Below are 16427 nucleotides of genomic sequence, written 5' to 3'. Positions count from 1 at the left end.
CACTACTCTTATGAGCCTATCAGAGAGAAATGATTTAATGATAGAGAGAATATTACCAGTTATACCATAGCTGGAAATCTTGTGAAGTAGGCCTTTATGCCATACCTTATCAAAGGCCTTTGATATGTCGAGAGCAATTGCCCTAAAAAGGAAGCCTTTGTTGAGAGATTCACTAATCCTGTGAGGTATAACCGTTAGCACATCTGCTGTAGATCTAGAAGAACGGAAACCATATTGCATGTCTCTAAGAAGGTTGTTTCTGCTGAGGTGGTTGACTACTTCTCTATTTAATATGGATTCCAGCAGCTTACTCATGACACACAGGAGACTTATTGGTCTGTACTGAGAGGGAGCGGACTTATCACTTGAATTTTTAAGTACAGGGCATACTGATGAGGTTTTCCATGGTGTTGGAAAGCACTTCTCCTTAAGGTAACGCTTAAACAGTTTTGTAAGTATAGGGGCAAGTTCTGGTTGGAGCTTTTTCAGCACTATAACTGAAATGCCGTCAGGGCCAGTTGCTTTACTGGAATCAAGGTTCTTGATTAGCTTGGCGACCTCACGCACAGATATTTGTATGTTGCATAGCATGTTGTCTGTTATAGGAGGAAATACGGCGAGTTAATGGCCTTCGTCATATAGGGTAGAATTACCTGCAAAGTTCTTGGCAAATAGTTTGGCTTTGCCTGATGCTGACGAGATGACCTCAGGCCCATTGATGATGGTTGGGATAGAACGTACGCTTCTTTTTCAGGATCCTGTTTACTATTTGTAAAAACTGATGGGAACCAAGCCGCTGCCCAGCTACTTTGGATTAAACGGACTGAGCATATAGCTCTCTTGCCTTTTTTATTACTCTTTTACAGTGGTTGTTGGCAGTCCTGAAAGCAGCTTTAGTACATCTATTACGTTGGTAGCTATGGAAAAAGTGATTTCTGTGCCCGATGGCAGCAGCACATTCAGGGGAGAACCATGGCTGGCTGTTAGGTTTTTCTTAGAATCTTTTGGATGGTATGAATCGATCTATGCCTACAATTAACCATTTAGTCAGGTTTGACACTATAGAAGACACATCCTTTTTAAACATGGAATGCAGAGGTAGATCAGATATAAATGTACGGAAGCTATCCCAGTCAGCCATAGAGTATGGATATACAGTATGGTGGAGAGGTACGTCTGAAGACTTATTACATTAAAGTTTGGGATCATATAGGTTTTAAAGATCCCTAAAAATAAGCAAAACAAAAGGGGCGCTCGTTGACCTTCACACACGCACATGACATCTGTAAACAAACATAAGAAAGCAGAATTGTTTAGTTTTTATTTATTTTTTTCTTTTGTCAGAAAGTCGATTTTTAATATAGAGTAAGATTTATTTAAAGAACAAAAGTGGGGGGAGTAGATATATTAAATATTTATTTTTTAATGTAAGGTGTAATTTTTTTTTTTTTTTACAAAACTTAAAAAAAAAAAAAAAAACAAAAAAAAAAAACGCAACAATCATGCTCCAATCATTGTAAATTTATCCATAGTTTCTATTGTTCGTCTCAAGTGTCGGGGGGGGGGGGTGAAAATCTTCTCTAGATCCTTTTTGTAAAGACCGGCATATTCTAGAAGGAGGCGACAACAAGTATTTTAACATGAAACTAGATTTTCTCTTACTGAACGAAACAAAACACCAATCTTTTAAGCAAGAGTTGCTTCTGAATGATCTTCATGATGAATGAGGTGACACTTAGAATCCCCTAATTCTTAAGATCACGCATGATGCATAACTAAGCTAAAATGCTTGCAACAATTGATTTAACTCTCCTGGATTATGAAGCTTAATGTCTTTGAAATTTAATGCGTAAGAACTATCAATGCAGGAGTAACACTGGAGGAGTAACAATGGAGGATGAATAAAGAAATGCACCACATTTGGTACAGATGCGTCAACGATATTACTAAAAAAAACATACTTCAGATACATTTCCAAGCTATCAGATTCCATGGTAAGAAAAAAAGATTTTAATTGAAGGACAAAGACCCCAAAGAAATGGGTAGACCAGATAAGAGTTGAGGCTGGCATGCTACTCCTGACAGATGAAAGACTGGCTTAAGACCATGAAGAGTGGCAGATTTTTGTTTTCGAGCATGTGGTGAAGATCTCTGGCGTATGCACATAAGTCAAGTCAAGGCACCATGTGGTATAAACTAACAGTCTATTCTTTCTATGGGGTTCCAGCTGATCCTATGTTAATTCACAGTCAATTATCTCGGATAAAACAATTGAACTTGTAGAACTTATACACTTCATTTCAAAACTTACCTGCCAAAATATATGCGTTAGAAATACAGTGCCAGTCTGGGTGCTATTTTAAAACCTCTTGTGAAAGAAAATCAACTTTGCTTTCCTAGACACAGTCTAGATCAGTGTTTTCCAAACTTTTTTTTATATTTGTGGACTCCTTCCAATAATAGTGATATCCTAAGGAACTCCTACATGAGAAAATATTTTACAATAATTATTTATTTCTTCTTCGTAATGCAACCAATATTTTTCTTTTTATTACTGGTTTAGGTTTTTAAAAAAATGTCTTTAAAATTTATTGACAATTTTGACAAAAAAAAAAATGAACTTATTTTCTGACAAATACATGATTGGATTTTTTTGATTTTTTTTTCCAGTTTATTTACAATTTCTTGATGTGCTCTTAAGAAACCCTGTGTGTAGATACTTTTATTTTCCACTATTTTATATAAATAAATATAACATCGTTATCTTTGAATTTTCTTAATAATCAAGCACTTGGCTAGGGTTGTCTCCCACTAACCTTACATAATTCAACACGATGTCACTGAAGAAGGTCAAAAGTTACATCGGCTGAAACATTATGAGAATAGCGTCCAAGATGAGACCAGTAGTCCAAATAATAGCCAAATAATATAAAAGGTCTACGCATGCATTAATATTAGAAATATTTTGTTTGCCAGAAGGGAAAAAAATTGTAGTTTTTGGATGTTTATTAACGATATACACACTCTGAAAGTGCAAATCCATTTTTATTAAGTTTAAGTGTGACGATTTTGCAATACCTGTATACATTAAAAGTAGATATCTTTTACTATCAAACGTGTGTGTATATATATATATATATATATATATATATATATATATATATATATATATATATATATATATAGAGAGAGAGAGAGAGAGAGAGAGAGAGAGAGAGAGATGTTATTTGTTTTTGTTTTTGCGGTACGTTTTGAATGAATTCAATTATTTACAAAAGTGCATTTTTACCTAAATGCGAGTTGGGAATAATTTTCCCTTTAACCAATTTGGTACCCCCATATATGGGAGCGGTACATTAGGTGTATCAGAATTTTGGGGGAATTTTTTGGCACCCCTAACACAAAACTGCGAATAAAATATAAAAAAAACTCGTGATTTCTCTTTTTAAAGTGGGTTATTTTCTTTATGGAATATACTTCCAAAATAAACTATTAAAGTTGTTTAAAAAATAATAGAAATATTATTTTTTATTTTTTAAAAAACAGTGTTTACAAAGTGCCTGCGCGCGTTCATGCAGCCATTCTTTTTTGTATGTAATGAAATCAGTTGAATTTTACGAGTTAAATTTTTTCAATTTTTAAAATTTAAAAATCTATCAAAACTTTTCTATTGGTTCAATTTTTAAGATATTTTCAGGGTCAATGTGAAATTTTATGCTCTTTCCAATAAACTGAATATAATATTTTAGACAAGCGTTTTTTTTTTTAAATTCACCCCACCCCCATTTTGAAATGTCTATTAAAATGAAAATAATTAATTTTCTCACCTCAAATTTATATATCACAAATTGAAGATAAAGGATCAATAAATAAAATAAGCTAATTTAAAACACAAAAAAAGAACAGTTATTTGCAAATTTACCGGTACAGTCCAAAGTGTAAAACCTTTTTTTTTAAAAACCACGTTGAATTTTTTTTTTTAAGTGAAACCTTATAATCTCGTTATATTGTTAAAAAAATTTCGTAGAATTATGAGAATTTTTTTCTATTTTATTCAATTTTTTTTTTTTTTTTAGATATTTTTAAAAAAATTCACTTCATAAAGAAGAAATAAAATATATTAAATAAAAAACTCATGTATTTCTTTAGGAGAATTAAAAAAATCAAAAATCGCTCAACTGTTTTTTTTTTTTTTTTTTTTATCGGCAAAAACTGATAAGTGAAATGAGATTATTTTTCACCTACGGTGGCCCATATTTAATAACTTTTGTTTACAGCATGCAATAGAAAGAGACATTAATTCTGGAACTTTAAGCCACCGGAGATTTCAACTCGAAGAAAAGCAAACATCTGTCTCCCTTTATTTCAAATGTGAAAAACATCTGATGTCACGTTTTTTGGAATCCTTGCGTAAAAAAGTATTTTATTTAAAAAGGACATGGAATATGAAATATAAATATGGATAAATTCTTTACAATGAAGAATGAAAGTACCCATTGATTAGTATTTTTATAGGTAAGTGAATTTTTGGAATGTATATATACATATATTTTATCGAAGTAAGTTAAAATTCGTTGATTTCTTTAAATCTTTTTTAAAGAAAACGGATTTAAAAAAAACAAATTTTGCATAATTTGCTATTAAACCTGTTTTTTTTTTTTTTTAAATTTGGTCTTTGCTCCTTTAATTAAAAAAATTAGGGGTTGAATTACATTTTTCAAGTAGTTATAAGCTTCGAAAGGTAGGAGGTCGAATTATTCAATTTTTTATCATGCATTTTTAATGGCGTTTTCTGACACTGCTAACGGTACATATATTGTTTTTTAAAATATAATTATTCCCCAAAGTTAAAGGGAAAATTATTCCCAACTCGCATTTAGGTAAAAATGCACTTTCGTAAATAATTGAATTCATTCAAAACATATCACAAGACAAAAACAAATAACATCTACGTAAATCGCGATATATCCGAACAATCATGCAAGGTGGACACGTGGAAAGAAATTAGGTTTCTTACCATGGGGTCCCGATTTCGAATCTCGCAAGATTCAGCCACTCTGATGAGTCGTAGATGACGAAACATGTGTCAGTGGATAATTATATTTTAAAAAACAATATATATATATATGTAAACCTCAGCAAATGTAAGGAACGAATTTTCCCTAATTCACTTAAAAATCAGTTTTTATTCGCATACAATTTTTCAGCCTAATTCACATATCTTTTCATGATGTGCACAGTATTTGAAATGCATAAATCATCAATTTTTGTTGAAGAAGCCATCCTTTTATGAACACTGCTGATGGCCTCTCCAAGTACGAATACAGATTCTCAATTCTGGCCTAAAAAAAATTCCAAAACTTACTTCGATCTTATTCAGCATCATCTGATTGTTTAATATTTTTCTTCACAGGATTCCACTATCATCCATGTTGAAAACAATTTACAACAGTTTATTAATGAATTATCATTTGACACTGGTAAGTTTTGTATGCCTGTAAAAGTTATAATTTCTGCAACGATTGAGTGTGAATCAAAAGTCTGAGAATTTAAAAAAGTGTTGAAAAAGTGATGCACGTGCATCAAATTACTCTTGTATCGTCTGTTTGTTTTATTTGTTCTTCCTAATTTACTATTGTGTTTTTTTTTTGTATTTTTTTTTGTATTATTATTTTTTTTTTTTTTTTTTGAAATAGCAAATAATTTTACTGACATTTGAGAAGCATATCTTCTTTTTTCCTTCATGTCAGACATTTAGTCATTCAGTGATGATTAAGATGAATAAATAGCCATCACAAAACGCTAGCCAGGCTGAAAATGATGGTTTACATCCTAGAGTTTCGCTAATCCTATGAGAAATAACTATAAGCACATCCACTGTAGATCTAGCAGAACGGAAACCATATTGAATGTCACTGAGAAGGTTATTTTTGCTTCTTTTTTTTTTTTTTTCTAATTTCCGGTTATATTAAATTATTTATTAATCTGAATTCAAAACTATACATAACTAAGCTCTCTTAACTATTACAACCAAATTTATTACTACATAAATTATAATTCTTAGCATTACTTAATTGTAAACTTATAATTTTATTTAGTTGAAATTTATAAATTCGCTATATAATTCATTAATTTGTTTACCTTAAGCGATGAAAGGTTAAAATTTAATTTAATTTAATTTTTACTATAACAGAGTTATCGCCCTTTGAACAAACCCCCCAGCTATATCAAATCGGTTTATTTACAATTCATTCTTTTATCATCCTAAACACATTCATCCTCTAATTTCCTAATAAGTAGTATTTATACAGTTCTAATGTCTTACATTTAATATTATTCATTGAGTAATTCAGTGTATATTATAAATTAATTAACTTATACGTTAAATATAACATCTTAGTATTAAAACCATTTCAATATAAAATGTTATATACTTATGAGTTTGATTGATAGTTTAAATTAATTTATAATTCATTTCTGCTTAATATCGAATTAGAAATTAATTAATTCTTACACCTACATCAATTTTATCTTTAATTTATCAATAAATGTTTTATTATGGACAAATGTTAATTATTATGTATATTTATTGCAGTTCTTTAATTGATATATTTATTATTTTGCATGTGTTATTTAGTAACAGATTTTCTCGTCCACTATCTAGCAAATTGATTTGAAATATACCATAAACGTATTCGAAAATTCTATTCTTGTTACCCCCTCCCTGTATCTCGTATTCTTTAAAACGTCACGAAACCAATCTGTAGAACAAGAGTAGCGTTTTACAACGGCTAATTTAAAAAAAAAATTTTTGGAACGCTGAACTGAATCTAAAGTGAATAATATCTATATATCTATAAAAGTGAAAGTGTCTGTCTGTCTGTCTGTCTGTCTGTCTGTGTACATTTCCCTACACAATAACTCTGTCAATTGACTCGAAATTTGATATACAAGGTACTGAGATTTGGGAAAATCTTCGTAATCCATTTTCGGACAGAAATTAGGCTGTTAAGGGGTCAAAGTTCAACGATTTGACCTTTGAAGCTGTCAGCAGATAAGTTGTTTAATTGTTAGATGTATTCTGTTTTATTATTGGCAAAGGTTAATTATGATTTATATTTATTTTAGTTCTTTAATTGCATGTATTCAGGAAAATCTAACAAATTGATTTGAAATATAGCATAAATAGATTCGAAAATTCTATTTATTTTCAGTTAGTGAGAGGGGAACCTATCACCATACTTTCCCTTAAATACGTTAATTGGACTTAATAAAAGTGTGTGTATGTGTGGTCCTTTTTGAATTTGAGTTATTTGTCGCCAAGTTGTTGTAACCTAGATATGGATATGTGTTTAAAGAGGGAATTTGTATTGAGAAAGAAACAATATATAGAGAGGATAACAATGTAGTATAGAGATTGTCGGACTGACTTCCTCATCTTGGTTGTTATAGTTACAACGTTTCAGCCGTTTTGCCCTCCGGCCTTCATCAGGTGTTTTGCATCGAACTGGGGAACCGTTTGTTAGGAGTCTCGAACCCAACCCTTTATTATTATTGTGACATATGGCCGAGTGGTCCTAGACGTTGTATCAAAGTTTACAGTTACCCAAAGGTGCTGAGTTCAATCCTGAACAAAGGCAGTGAAAAGTAACATTCAAAACAGAGAATCAGCAACTATGTCCCAGAGCCTAGCTGGAGTTTGAACACGGTACCCCCGTAATAATAATAAAGGGTTGGGTTCGAGACTCCTAACAAACGGTTCCCCAGTTCGATACAAAACACCTGATGAAGGCTGGAGGGTAAAACGGCCGAAACGTTGTGACTATAACAACCAAGATGAGGAAGTCAGTCCGACACTCAATGAATGAAAACACCTCATCTAAAAAATACAGGCAATTATTAACAATCGTAGTATTTAACGCCAAGATGACATACTATGAAGTACAAACACACCACGAGAATCGATGTTTGGCTTTATTTATACAGTTTGATAGAGTTCATATCTTGTGCATAGGTGAGTTCCCACAAAAATAATTTATATATTAATTAGCCTGGGTGCCTGGCGTTGCCCGGATGTTTGGAGGTGTGTGTTGAGCAAAAAAAAAAAAAAAAAAAAAATGAAATGGTAGTAGGCAGGCACTGTGAAGGACGAAAAGAATGTGAAAATTAAAAAAAAAACGTGACGTCTTTGTCGATGCGTCCATCGCTAAACCGAAAATGGCAAATGTTTAAATTAAGGTTAGTCAATCGAAAAGTGGGGGGATGACTTTCGAAAATATTGGCGAAAAAAGTGACCCCTCCCAGTAGAAAAGTGCCGAGTTGAGGGTGAAGGAATCAATGATGTTTTTAGCCAATTTTTTGATATTTGTCGTCTGAAGGGTCGAGCTTCAGAAGGATACCAATCTCGTGAAAATCTGTCGCCTCTGTCGAAAGTTTTAGGCAGACATACAAACATACATACATAAATACATACATACATTTAAACAGACAGGTGAGATTTATATATTAGACTAGCCTGGGTGCCCGGCATTGCCCGGGTGTTTGTAGGTGTGTGTTGAGCAAAAAAAAAAAGTGGTAGTAGGCAGGCAGGCTCGAATCCATGACGCGAAAGTAGAAAAGAAAATGGAGGTGTGTGTAATTGTGTTGGTTGAACAAAAAAAAAAAAGGAAAATTGCAAGCACAAAAAAAAAAAAAATGTGGTAATAGGCAGGCAGGTTTGAACCCGTACCGCGAAGGAAGAAGAGAAAGTGAAAAAAAAAAATAAAATTGACGCGTTAGCTGTTGCGCCCATCATCAAACCGCAAGTGACGTAGGTTTAAATTAAGGCTATACAATCGAAAAAAGGCGATGACTTTCGAAAATATCGGTGAAAAAGTGACCCCTCCCTGTAGAAAAGTGCTCAGTTGAGAGTGAAGGAATCAATGTTTTTGCCCAATTTTACGATATTTGTTGTCCATAGGGGCGAGCTTCTAAAGATACCAATCTCGTGAAAACCCGTCGCCTCTGTCGAAAGTTTTTACAAGACATACATACGTACATTTAAACAGACAGGTAAGATTTATATTATAAAGTATAGATGGTGGGACGATTAATCGAAATTGAGAAAATCAGAACTTTTGGAGTATTGGAATCGGAAAATTGTTAACCAATTTACCGATACTAAAAACGATTCTTTTGTTTTTGATTTTGTTTTTAGTTTATTTGTTTTCGTTTAAAACTTACTTTTAAATCGCTGATAGTAAGGATAAAATTATAAATATTTATTGATATTGCACTATCAGTAAAACTAAAATCTATAGCGTATTTTTATGTTTATAAAAACATATATGCACATATTGCAGTTTTTTTTTTTTTGTTGTTGTTTTATGGTAATCTAAAAATATATCAAACATATTAATAGCTTAATATTTTAGCGATTTTAAAAGAATCGGAATCCGTATTTCTTTCCGAATTGGGAATTTAGAATAGAATCAGTAACTGTATTGGAATCGGGAAAAATTATTGGAATCGTCCTGAGACGTTGCTATTTTCATGACAGTGGAATGGGGACAAAAATGGATGGTCACATTCAATGCTGCCAAGACTAAACTGGTTTCCTTTAATAATTACAAGAAACCTTCTCTGCCACCAATAGCAATGGCCAGTAACTCTTTATCTGAGAGTATATCTTTCAAACTGCTTGGCCTAACGTTCACAAGAAACATGAGTTGGAACAATTACATTGAAAACATTGCCAGGGCCGCTGCAAAGAAGGTAGGCTCTCTCTACCATGCTAGAAAACTACTTACATCCAAAAGTATCCTGTACCTCTATAAGACCACCATTCGCCCATGTATGGCGTATTGCTGTCACATTTGGGCTGGTGCATCTGCTACTAGTCTCTCGCTCCTAGAAAAGGTTCAAAAGAGAGTCGCCAATCTGATAGGCCCTGAACTGGCATCTAAGCTTCAGCCTCTGTCCCATCGACGAAATGTTGCATCCCTCTATTTGTTCTACAAGTATTTTAATGGTGAATGCTCTGGCGAACTGCAGACACTTGTGCCCCCACGACGTAGACATCCTCGACAAACCCGACAGGCAGCTAAATCCCACCCCACACAGTAGAGATCCCTAGATGTAAAAGATCTTTCTACTCCAGTAGTTTCTTCCCCAGAACCGCTAGACTCTGGAATTCTATTCCAAGTCCCTGCTTCCCCAACTATACTGACACGCAGAAGTTCAAGTGTAACGTGAACCGACATCTTGCTGCCCAAATCCCAACATAGTACCCCAGTAGTCGTTGCCCCTGATAGTAGCTCCCTACACCAAAGTGGCAATGTGCCTTGTTTTAGGTGGAAATGTAATAATAATAAAAACAAAAAGTACTCGTCTGAGCTTCAATATATGGTTCGCCCTCCCTTGCCAAATTTCTACAAAAAAAGAAACATTCGTCTAGCCACAACCTCTATCAACAATGTCTCTCACTCTCTATCTGGGCCTAAATCTAAACAATGATTCCATAAACGTTGCATCTTTTCTAGAACTGCTCGCCTGTGGAATAATGGTCTGTTGACTTGCTTTCCAGCTGACTACAATATGGTTGTCCAAGTCCAATGTGAACAAGTTCTTGTTGAGCCATTCCCTTAAATAATCAAATTATACTGTTGCCCCGATGACCACCATACACTCATTAACCCTTATCCTCGAGTGGCCTTTGGGCCATGACAAGTGATGTCCCCTTATAAAATGTGTGTGTGTGTGTGTGTGTGAAAGAGAGAGAACAGTACTTACAAGCAGAAGTATCTCACATTGCCTGTGTTACGCATGTATAAAATTAAATACGTATAAAACTATAATAGCCTATTTGTCTGCAGAGTTTATTCATACAATTTCACTGGTGGAGAAGATACTTTATATCTGTAAAGAACAGTGCGCCATTTTTTAACAACCTTCATTTTTTGCATCAGCACCTCTACATTACCGCTATTTGAGGAAACTCTTTCAGCCTGCTCTCGGCCTGCCAAGCCAGCAGGACATCCGATGAAACTTCCAGATGTTCGGAAGATATGCTTTTAAATTTGATGGTCAAAAAAGATTTTCATGAACTTTTAAATTTAAACCATATTTTGTTAAATTTAGAATTGTTTTTTGTTTTTTTTAAAATAAATTTAATGTATCAATTAGTTTGTTCCTATTTATAATACTTGTATAATTTTTATTTTTATTTATTTTTTTTTTTAAATTAAAATCTGAAAGATATAATTCTTTAATTCAAGGTAAAGTTCATCTTGACATTGAATGGGAATATGTTCAGCCTGAGAATGAAAGTAACTACCATTCGGTGGAAGCTTATCAAATTTTTGTCGACGGCAAACTCATGGAAACAATTAAAGATGTCCATTGTACAAGATTCCACCTTATTGTAAATTTTATCCACTTTTCTTTTTTTTTTTTTCATTATTTTTTAATATTTTAATAGAAAAATGACAAGTTTTTTTTTTGTTTTTTTTTTTAATGTTGCAGATTTGTTTTACTTTCTAAATCAGATAAAAATCTAGAATAGATCACAGCCGAGAATGTGCAAAAAATACATGAAAATGAAAATAAAAACAAATAACTTACACCAAACGCAGTAGAATTCAATTTTCTATTGATCTGTATACTTTTTAATGTGCAGAAATTGTTTATACTATTTTTTTTATTCCAGAATTTTATTTCGATGTTCATGTGCTGATAAGGCACATTTTATTTCGATGTTCATGTGCCGATAAGGCACACATAAAACTGTTGATCGAAATGATCGCTTAACTTTAATTAACTTCACTTAACTGATGGGTGGGTAGGATCCATTCAGACAAAATACAGTAGAACCCCAGGATACGGCATTAATTTGTTCCGGGGTTGGCAGCATAAGTTGAAATCGCCGTATGGTGGGGGCCTAAGCAAAATTTTATACAGTACATATTAAAAATTAGTAACAAAATACAGTACAGTATATAATACACATGTATATAATCAAATAACATTATAAATAACACCGTAAGGCGGGAAAAACACCGTAACAAGGGGCCGGAAAAACATCGTATTCCACATTGTAACCTGAAAAAAAACTTATCCTAAGGCCACCGTATCCCGGGGTTCTATTGTAGCAAAACATTAAATATTACTTATGCAGTCATTAACTCTCCACTACCATTGTTGTTTTTGTGTATTGATAAATCAGCTTTCATTAAAATAAAAAAGATCTTAGTTTCCACACATTAAAAAGTATACAGATCGGTATTTCATTTTACTGCATTTGCTATGTTGTTCTTATATTTTGTTTATGAGCTCTTGACTGTTAAATATTCTGTACTTTACACTTTAAGCATTTGTAAAAAAATGTATTTTATGTTTCAGAATTTTATTTATTGAATAAAATGTTATATTTTAGACGTGATAAAAAAAATTGATGCTAATGTATTAGAACGGTATGAATTTTTGAAAAATGAATTAGGGATGCTAAAATCCACTCAATCGAAAAAGGGTCTAAAATCCACCATCTACCTTTTTTTTTACTTTATATACATAATTTAGAATTAATTTTTTAAAAATACCATTTTTCTTTTTAATTCTCATTTTTTAAAAATTCAATTTTCACCCCAAACAAGGCACAGTGCCACTTTGAAGTAGAGGGCTACTATTGGGGACATAAGTTGCAAGAATATTATGAAGGGAGATGAGTAGCAAGATGTCTGTTCACATTACACTTGAACTTCTGCATGTCAGTACAGTTGGGAAAGCAGAATCCCGGAAGGGAGTTCCAAAGTCTAGCAGTTCTGAGGAAGAAACTATTGGAGTAGAAGGCTTTCTTACACCTAGAGATTTCTACTGTGAAGGGGTGGGATTTAGCTGCTTGTCAGGTTTGTCGGGGGTATTCACATCGAGGGGTACAAGTGCTTGTAGTTTGTTAAAGTACTTGTAGAACAGGCAGAGGAATGCAATATTTCGTAGATGGGACAGAGGATGAAGCCTGGATGACAGTTCAGGACCTATCAGGTTGGTGACTCTCTTTTGAACCCTGTCCAGGAGTGAGCGATGAGTAGCAGATGCACGAGCCCAAATGTGACAACAATACTCCATACATGGGCGAATGGTGGCCTTATAAAGGTACAGGCTACTTTCAGGCGTAAGTAGTTTTCTAGCATGGTAGAGAGATCCCACCTTCTTCGCAGCAGCCTTGGCAATGCTCTCAATGTATCTATTCCAGTTCATGTTCCTTGTAAACGTTAGGTCGAGGAGTTTAAAGGAAGTACTTTCAGGTAATGTGTTCTTGGCCATTGCTATTGGTGGCAGAGAAGGTTTCTTGTAATTATTGAAGGAAACAAGCTTAGTATTGCAGCATTGAATGTGACCATTTATGTAAAATCAACAAACCCCCATAACCTACATAATCGAAAAATGGTCTCAAACCCACCGTTTGCCTTTTCTTTCTTTACATTAATTATAATTAATTTTTAAGACAATCTTTTTAATTTTCATTTATTTAAAATCAACGACAGCAAAAAACATGTTTAACTCCTTAACGTAAGGCTTAAAAATATTGTTACAATGAAAATAAAAAAAGAAAGATTAACTATGTATTATGTATTATGTAACCATTAAATTAATCAAAATCATATTTAAATTCGACTGGATTATATTTTTTTTAAATTTGTGTATTGCAGTAATTAATATCCCTTCAAATATTCACCTTCAAATTAATTCTAGTGTTGAACAATAACTGCAAAAATGTTTTCCACTCTCTTTTAATTAATAAAAATTGAAAAGAAAAATTGTATTCTTAAAAACGAATTCTAATTAATACATATGTAGAGAGAGAGAGAAAAAAGCAGACGTTGGATCTGAGACCATTTTTGGATTGTGTAGGCTTTGCGTCCCAAATCCATTTTCCAAATTTGTACTACTCTAATTACATTAGCACCAACAAATATCAAAAGTATTTCAACTGAAAATTTATGTCAAAGTTGCCAGAAAACTCGTAAGAATATTAAAATGTCTTTTTGAAATAAAGAAAAACAAAATTTGCAAAACAATAAAACAATAATTTTAATGGTTGAACCTTTTAGTAACTTGAATTTTTTTTTCTTACAGATGAATTCGGATGGCCGTATGCATCAGGTGAGTATGAAGACCCTGAGCCAACATCAATCGATGATCAGTGACGAGTCCAATGTTGTTGACGTTGCAACCTCACTATTTTTGCCTTTTACGTGTTATTGCAATTCGGCCGTGCATAGGAAAAAAACAAGGTACGTAATACTTGGAAAAAGTTCTTTTAAATGTTTGCCTTTTCTCAAATAATATATTAAAGCAAGAAAGGTTCAAATAAACTTACACTTAGAATGTTTTCGATCAAAGCATGGAGAGAACTTGTTAATTGCAGCAAATTAAGAATTTTCTGAGGAGTGGTGGGGATTTATATACTATACAATTATGTGATACCATCGATTGCCCCCCCACCCCCCGAAAAAATGTGCTAGGAAGTAAAAACAGCTATAATAAAACAGGAAATCAGCTGATCAGCGGAACAAAGGTTCTAGGGACTGAGTTTAGTAGAAAGACAGTGGCGAGGAAGTTGTTCACCAAGGTACACAAAGGAAAGCTGAAATAAGATTGTTAATCAAGGTGTGGCAGACAAGTCGGTATATTTAGAGTTAGTTTACGGACAGTCTTAGAAATGGCAGTTAATTTTGTGACGGTTTATGGATAGGTTAAGGACAATTTTTGGACAGTCTTGAGTTTGCAAATAGTTGAGGACAGTTTCCAGCTGGGATACTGATATAAAGAAAAATGCATGCTGGGCCTTGAATACAACCCTTAGGAACACCAGCATTGATAAGGAAAGAACCTACTACCATAGTCTTGAATTTTGGTAGAAGATCAGAATACCATACTCTATCGAACGTCTTTGAAATCTCGAGTGCAATGGCCTTGCCATTCCTTTAATCGTCCATAAACCGACAGATCCATTCAGTTTCAACCGTTAAAAGTTCAGCAGTTGAATGCAAACCACAGAAGCCATACAGAACATCGTAAGTGGGCCAGACTTTCCAGACAATAAACACGTTTACCATTTCAAAAATCTTGCTACTAATAACAGAGGGTGCACGTACAGGACTTAGGACTTGTTCATTGTTATAATTGCTATGTTTTGTGCATAAAGAAACGACTAACATATAGTAATTAATGAGATGTAGATTTTACTGATAAATTTATTTTATGTTTATTATGTCAAATGCCAATAAACTGATTGGTTGGATGACTAGAAATTTTATTTGAAGGGAAGGAAATTTTATTGTTAGGATATTTACGACTAATAAGACCTCCTACATAATATTGTAATCAATTCTGGGGGACAGTAGCCCAACATGAGAATTGGGATATAATATTAAAATTGGAAAGGGTACGACTACAACTCTTCCTCTCGTTTTTACTTCAATCTTTTCACTTGTTCTATCTGAAAAAAAAAAGAAGATATACGAGGTTTAAACTTTCGTTTTAACATTCTTATATATTAACAGAAAGAGAAAAGAGTATCAAAGCTTATGGTAATTTGAAATATCAATTAATAATAGTCAAACTAATAAAAGATCTCAATTACCAAAATACCAAATGTTAGTGTCTTCTTTACTAAAAAAAAAAAAAAAAATAGAATTAGGATTTAATACTGAAATCTATCTATCTATATATCTATCTATAAAAGTGAACATGTGTGTGTGTGTGTGTGTGTGTGTGTGTGTGTGTGTGTGTGTGTGTGTGTACATTTCCCTACGCAATAACTCTGTCAATTTTTAGTATACAGACTCGAAATTTGATACACAAGGTACGGAGATTTGGGAAAATCTTTGTGATAACTTTTCGGCCAGAAATTTGGCTGTTGAGGAGTTAAAGTTCAACGATTTGACCTTTGAGAACTCTACTAAACTCCTCTGACAATTTTGAGTCTAAACACTTGAAATTTTAGATGTAGGTTGCTTGAACATGGACCTAACTTAATAACTTGATTTGAGCCCAAAACAATAAATGTTAAGTGGTCATAATAGGGGTCAAATTTAAAAAAATTGACCGTTTTTTTTTTTTTTTTTTGCTCAACATGCACCTCCAAGCATCCGGGCAACGCCGGGCACCCATGCTAGTATATCTACAAAAGTGAACGTGTGTGTGTGTGTGTACATTTCCTTACGCAATAACTTTGTCAATTTTTAGTCTACAGACTCGAAATTTGATATACAGGGTACTGAGATTTGGGAAAATCTTTGTGATCGGGTTTCGGTCAGAAATTTGGCTGTTAAGGGGTCAAAGTTCAACGATTTGACTTTTGAGATCTCTACCAAACTCATCCGACAATTTTGAGTCTAAACACTTGAAATCTTAGATATAAGTTTCTTTGGACGTGGATCTAACTT

The 16427-nt window shown here is 33.2% G+C and overlaps 1 protein-coding gene across 5 annotated transcripts in view; it reads left to right on the top strand.

Annotated features, from left to right (window-relative positions):
* Nucleotides 1-16427, top strand: part of LOC145243404 (uncharacterized) — a 302808-nt gene that overhangs the window by 255031 nt on the left and 31350 nt on the right. For all 5 annotated transcript variants that reach the window (XM_080106260.1, XM_080106258.1, XM_080106259.1 and 2 more), the window contains 3 exons: nt 5414-5480; nt 11256-11401; nt 14113-14270. In XM_080106260.1, the coding sequence (XP_079962386.1) occupies nt 5414-5480; nt 11256-11401; nt 14113-14270 (371 nt within the window). The remainder of the gene's footprint in view (nt 1-5413; nt 5481-11255; nt 11402-14112; nt 14271-16427) is intronic.

This window comes from Euprymna scolopes, chromosome 22 (genome assembly GCF_053919585.1).
Source record: "Euprymna scolopes isolate OS-2025 chromosome 22, ASM5391958v1, whole genome shotgun sequence".
In the NCBI taxonomy this organism is placed as follows: domain Eukaryota; kingdom Metazoa; phylum Mollusca; class Cephalopoda; order Sepiida; family Sepiolidae; genus Euprymna; species Euprymna scolopes.
This window is presented reverse-complemented; position numbering and strand designations above follow the sequence as displayed.